The 6963-nt window shown below is 36.9% G+C and overlaps 1 protein-coding gene across 2 annotated transcripts in view; it reads left to right on the top strand.

The window, feature by feature from the left end:
• Positions 1–6963, top strand: part of LIN7A (lin-7 cell polarity scaffold A) — a 158191-nt gene that overhangs the window by 54505 nt on the left and 96723 nt on the right. Inside the window, exon 2 of one of the 2 annotated variants that reach the window (XM_017870448.1) lies at positions 3889–4007. In XM_017870448.1, the coding sequence (XP_017725937.1) occupies positions 3889–4007 (119 nt within the window). Of the gene's footprint in view, positions 1–3888; positions 4008–6963 lie in introns of those variants that run through there. The other variant, XM_017870449.1, reaches the window with a different exon arrangement.

Genomic DNA, 6963 nt, shown 5'->3' with positions numbered 1-6963 from the left:
AAAAAAAAAAAAAAAAAAAAAAAACTTCATGGGTGATTCCAATCAGCAGCCTTTGCTAACGACCTCCTTAACACTAATTGCTGTCATCTGTGGGCTTTTATGAAACTCCTCAAAGAATCCCATTCAGTACCATGTTACAGACTGTATTTAAGAATACTAGAGAATACAACGGTTTCTGGAATTCTGGAATGAAAGAAACCTAAAAAAAATCATTTTACTCACTTTTCTCTCTCTGGGATCTGTAAACTAACAACTACAGAATCACTTTGAGCATGTACTTAAAAGGCATATTCTGGGGACTTATCCTTACACCTTCTGAATCAACATTTCTCAAATGGGGTGAGGATTAGGCATCTGCATTTCAATGAGCTCTTCTGGGTGATTCTTAAACACATTCGTGTTAAGAACCAATAATCCCTAGCAGAGGTTCTCAACCCTGGCTGCACTTTAGCATCACCTGAAGGGCTTTAAAAAGCCCCATGCCCAGCCCCCCACTCTGTGCCAATCACATCAGAAACTATCCAGGTGGGACCAACCTAGGCATTTGTGTTTTTTAAAGCCTCTCTGGTTGATTTTAATATGCAGTTAAGGCTGAAAACCACTGTTCTGGAGATTCTGGTTTAATTTGTTTGGCATAGGTCTAAGGCATTAGTAACTTCTAAATGCACCCTAGATAATTTCAATGCACAGCCCAGGTTGAGAACTACTAAAAATATTCAGGTTAGTATCATTTTCAATTTTGTTGGACTTCACCCAGTGTAGTCTCTAATACTCTTCAGCCTGCACATTTAGGCTTGCCTTTCTCTTCTAGTCCAGATCCAAGCAAAGCTGATAATCTAGAGTTGTCGATTCACGAGAAGTTACAGGTTCATGCAGACACAGACCTCTAACACCTGCCTTCCTGAGCCAGTCACATCAATTAATCCATCATTCATTCAACAAATGTGCATTAGACACTTGATATTTGTTAGGTATATCCTAAAATGTATGGTACATCCTAGATGTTAGGTACATCCTAGGATGATATGTGCTAAGACACAGAGATGTGGAATTCTGTGGATGCAATGAATAAGATATTTTGTTTCTGATGTCCGAAGAAGTGTATACATTCACAGAGATAAAGGAGGGAGATGTACCTGCAAACAGAGGGTAGTAATTATTGTAACAGATGAGTGAACAAAGAGCTGTAGAAATGCAGACATGATAGCAACTGAAGCTGCTTCAGAGAGTCAGGGAAGATGTTGTTGAGGAGATGGTTTTTAAGCCAAGTCTGCCCTTACATGGCCTTAAACACTCACCATGATGTGATTTCTGTCTACCTCATCTCTCGCCACTCATCCCTGGCTACTCTCTTCCTGTTTTCAGCTTTAGCTATAATAAACGCCTTTTATTTCTTTGAATATCCCACACTCTCTTAACAAGCCTTTGATCTGCATTTATTCCCTTTGTCTGGAACGTTCTTCCTTCTTTCTCCACTTACACCACCTACCTAGGACTCTGCTTAGCAGTTATTTCCACAAATAGATCCTCCTTGACTTTTTGATGATGATAAATGTCTTTGTTATACATCCATGGACAAGCCTGTAGTGCTTCATTTATAGAACACATGCACTTTATTGCATGTCTATGACTCCTCCCCTTCAACCCTGTGAGTTCCATGAAAGCAAGAGAAAGGAGCTATCTCCTTCACTGCTGTCTCCTGCGCACAGCCCAGGGCTAGCACTACTGCATGAAAGAATGAATTGAATTTCAGGAACGGGGAATGCTATGTGCAAGGCATAGGGGTGGAATTCTGTGGCATGTCCTAGCAACAGCAAAAAATTGGGATCGCCCCACTGTAGGATGGACAGGAGGAGGTGTTCTGAGATGAGCAAGAAGTCAGCTGTTAAGGGCCTTATATGTAACCCTAAGTGTTCTGTACTTTACTCTGTAGGGAGTGGGAAGCCAGGGAAGGTTTTATGTGCAGGAGAATAATGATTAGGTTTACCATTTAGGATAATTACTATGGAAGCAATGTGGCAGATGGGCTGAAAAAAGAAGAGTAATTTAAAGGAGATCAGTTAGGAGATGTTCCAGTACTGCACGTGAGAAATGATGAAGACTTCCCTGAGAGTGATGGGGCTCTTTACAAAAGGCAATTCCGAGATAGAATCTACCGCACTTGACGACTATCTGCATGCAAGGGGAGTGTGAAAAACACCATAGTTTTGCTTGAGAAGATGACTTGTTTGGGGGAAGAAATTTTTGGAAATATGGAACAAAGGAAAAGAAGAGCGAGTTTTAGGGGGAAAAAAAAAATGAGCTCAGAGAGTTCCATGCATCCATGGGCATCTAGGTAGAATTTTTGTTACTGTTGTTTTAGAGATAGGGTCTCACGCTGTCTCCTAGGCTGGATTCCAGTGGTGCAATCATGGCTTACTGCAGCCTAGGTAGAGTATTTTTTGCAGTTAGAAATGCATAAAATCTCAGCTTATTGATTGTGAAAGTATCTGGTTTTGTCCAATGGACTATGTAGACTTCCCGTTTATGTACTAAAAGGTAGACTTTAGAAACTGGCAGTGTCACATTGATTCAATGATTTGTGCTACTTTGGCCCACGATTGGCAATCAGAATGACTACTTCAAAGAGAGTCTCCATCAAAGTCACTTTTTGTTATTTTATTCAGTTAGATACATACACCTATGCTAACCCCACCCAGATTCTGAGGTGCTAACAATTTTATTATAGGTGGCTGTGCTATTCTATTTCTTTCTCATTAGATTGTGAGCTTTGAAAGGGGGTATCATATTCTTGTTAAGCTGGCATCAAGTATTAATAACAGAAACTCAAATTACTGGATGGATGGGTGAATGGATAAATTTATGAGCTGATGGCAGGGATGTAGGATGCTTTCTGGAGCTAGGCACTTAGGAATCGAAAACCTCATATCCTATAACATAAATGCCTAAGTGGTTTTTCAGTGAGTTATTTACTGCAGCCACAAGGATAGAAGAGCTCACCCATAAGTATTTTTAAATGGCCCTTTATTGAATTATTTTCTCTTGGCAATATGAAATAATCCAGGGAATTTTAAAGTTTATGGCTATAAAAGACTACATGTTTCTTGATACATGAACCTTTGATATTGTTAAATGAAAGAGAAGCATTTAAAATAACTGTTATTGAAAACTCTTGCTTAGTACTGTTCTAAAGTCTGGTAGATGGGCACATGATCAGACTTTTGTTTTAGGAAAATAACTTTGTGGACCATTTGAAGAGGCTGTAGGAGAAGAAATAATTCCAATTGGACAGAGGAGAGATGACGAGGGTCTGGAATAATCCAATGGCAGTGAAATGGGAAAAGTACATTAATTTTATTCACTATGATATACCATACCCTGAGGATACAATGGTAACCAAACCAGACAAGTTCCCACCCTCAAGAAGTTTATAGACAAACTGCAGAGATGCACAGCAATCCATTCATTATAGTAATACATGTAACGTTGTAGCTATGACAAACTGAAACAGGAGAGGAAAAGTTGAACTGAAAGGAAGCATCTCAGAGGTAAAACCGACAGAATTAGTTTTGTTATTGCAGTATCAGAATAAATAATAGACATGTGTCCAGCTCTTCTTTACTGACATAATATTCAAACTCATTTGTATGACACAAATTACATGAAATCCCATCAAAGAAAATGTATGAAGTGACAAATGTGTGGAACAAGTTAAAATGACCTTTAACCAAACGATGACACCAATAAGCTATGAATATAAATTCTGATTATGCAATTTAATTCCACTTGCTTTTCAATGTCATCATGCAATTGGAATAATAGTACTATAAGCTGATGAGATACAATTTATTCTAGGTTTCTCTATTTTGGTTTTTTTTTTTCATTCAGATGTTGCAAGAGCAATTGAATTACTGGAAAAACTACAGGAATCTGGAGAAGTACCAGTGCACAAGCTACAATCCCTCAAAAAAGTGCTTCAGAGTGAGTTTTGTACAGCTATTCGAGAGGTATGGCACTAAGATTTTAGTAACTAAATTCAACCATATGTCTTCTTCATAGAAAACATGTCTTTTCTACACAAACAGTTGAAATTGTTAAGATTGGAACTACATTTTAATTTTTTGTTTTTAGCTCCTTGGACAGATGATAAAATATAATTTAGCCTGCTAAATTAGATCCAGCCAGGATTTATACATTCATATAACCAAATGTTGATCTTCTGGTACCAATGAAGGGACTGCCTAGCAGGTGACTGTTGCATGTAGTCTGTGCTATTTAGTGGTCACATGAAGCCACCTAGAAATTCAGGTAGAAATAGTTATCATTAATAGGGGCTGAGGTTGTCTAAAAAGAACATACAATTAATTATTTCCCAGGTAAATCTGAAGTAGTAACCTCCTACTGACTAAACGTTACTGTCTAAGGCAATGATGGAAAATATACAGTTAGGCTGGTATGTCTTTCTAACAAATCTACATTGTAATCCTTTCTTCACTAATGGTTTCAAGAAGACTAAGGTGAAATAAGTATGTTGAAATGACTATTTGAATTTTGTATTGACTTTGAGTGGGATTGACCATTCAACTAAAGAATTTAATTGGTTACAAGATAAGTCACTTGAGATCTATAAACTATATTGTTTTACTTGGTAACCCATTACTCCTTCCCCAACAGGAACAAAGTAATAATTCATTAGTTAGAACCTAAAGTCCATAAATCCATTTGCCCTCCCAAAAGTCCTCAGTGTTGAATTACCTACTGTTATTCTCTCCAAAGTCTGTTGAAACCAATGACTACCTAGAGAGTTTATTGTAGCATAGGGCAGGCACCTCTCATGAATGCTTCTGTCACTCCACCTTTCTCTTTACAACTCTTCTTGTGGCTAATGTATATTCTTTTACCTCAACAATACTAGTTTAGTCACTAGGCAGGAAAGATCAAGGTAAAGACATACATAACTTCTCACTACAGATTTAAACTGGTGCCTATGCAATGCATGTAAAATTTGACCTTTGTTGGAATTTGTTGATTTATGCTGTGCTTGTGCTAAATATTTATCAGGTGAAGTGTTCACTATTTAATTTTTGTTAATATTGAACACAGCTTAAGTATATAACCATAATAACATCTCTAAGTTTTAACCTATGAATTTGATTGAAGGCTGTAAGGAAATTTCTCAGCATACGGATTCTTTGCCATTAGCTTCCCCTCAGTGGGAAAGGTATAAAATATCTCAAAACTGCATGAGCGTCTTCTTGATTACAGTTGTCACTCCTGTGCTCACTCTGTAGACCAAGGCCAAATTTCCTATACTCTGTTTTCTTCCTTCACAGAGTGCCATTGCCCCAAAATTTGGTGACCATTTTTTTTCCATTTTAGAGATTCTACCATCTCTTTTATGTCTTAGCATTCTGCTTTCCACAGAAGTAACCAAAGGATAGGATACATCAAATATATACCTCTGCTCATTGAGTACGTGGCTTATGATGAATTCAGAGTGTCTACCACCATGGAACTCACAGTCTAATAGGAGAAGACTATGATAAATAAATGTACAATGCAATATCAGAGTGACAAGACTGGAGAGAAATAAGCAGGATTAGAGAGGTCTGGTTGAAGCTCTATTATTTAATGTGGTCAGGAACAAAAGCAAATAAATGAAAAAAAGAAAGCAAAAAAGTAATGGAACAGTCACACAAATATCAGGGCTCATAGTATTCCAGGCAGAAGAAATCACAAGTTCAAAAACCGAAAGCTAATATGTGTGCAGTAGAGTTAGCAAGGTAGGCTCTCTAGAGGTAGCTGGAGAGGAGAACACATAGGTCCAGCAGGCCATATAGTAAGAACATTGTGTTTCTTTCTAAGTATGATAGGAAGCCCCTGGAGAGTTCTGACCTGATTTTATTTGCTTTTGGAAAATGTGTGTCTCGATGCTGTGATGAGACTACAAGTGTAAGTACAAAAGTAGAAACAAAGAGAGACTAGTGATTAAGTAGTGAGTAGATTGAGTGAGAGATGAGATGATAGCAAACTTGGACAAAGGTGGCAGCACTGCAAAATGGGAAGTTGTCTGATTCCAGATATATTTTTTTAGAGCAAAGTCAACAGAAATTATTAATGAACTGGATGACGATATGGGATGTGAAAGAAAGAAGACCCTATTGAATCTTAGGTTTGGGCTTGAACAATTGAATGAATGATGTTATAATAAAGTGGACTAGTTTTGCAGAAGACTATCCAGGAACTCCATTATGGACCTAGAAAGTTGATGATGCTTTTGAGATATCCAAGCAGAGATGTCTAACAGGCATCTAAATCTGAAGGTTGGGGGAGAAGTTGGGTCTGGAAATATAAATGTGGTATGGATATCTGTTCAAATAAACACACCAGCCTTTTTTTCTTTCTTTTTTTTTTTAGAGTTTGCTAAGAAAATGAGAATGAAATTAAAATGGAAAGTAAATATGGGGGCTTTGTTTAGGCATTATAAATCCATCTAACAAACTCTTCCCATGGTAAAGTGTGTGCGTCATTGGTAGTCCATAGAAGTCTATAACTCATCTATAGACAGTTTGGCATTTTCACAGGGAAAGCAGATGATGTAATTTATCTAACTTACATTTTATAAATTTGAACTAGTAAGATTAATTTTATATTCACAGTAAACTCCTTAGTAATAATTTTGTTCTTAAAGGCAATGCACGTTATACAGGAATTGTAAAAGATTACTTCATCTTGGCTAACATTTTATGCCATTCATATGATATTGTTTATATTTGCTAAGTTTGGAATTTTCTTTATTCTTATTGTGTTGATTTACATTTGCTGTGGGAAATAATAATAGTAGCAATATATAAACAATGATTCTGAATAATATTATGAATCTTTCTAGTGAAAAGTTATTCAATTAAAATATAAAATATGAATGCACGTTGCCAGGTAGGTGAAACCAAATGCCAGTAAAGA

The sequence above is a fragment of the Rhinopithecus bieti genome, unplaced genomic scaffold (assembly GCF_001698545.2).
Source record: "Rhinopithecus bieti isolate Rb0 unplaced genomic scaffold, ASM169854v2 scaffold_5387, whole genome shotgun sequence".
Taxonomy (NCBI): Eukaryota; Metazoa; Chordata; class Mammalia; order Primates; family Cercopithecidae; genus Rhinopithecus; species Rhinopithecus bieti.
The sequence above is the reverse complement of the archived record's forward strand: the minus strand, read 5'-3'. Positions and strand labels throughout refer to the sequence as shown.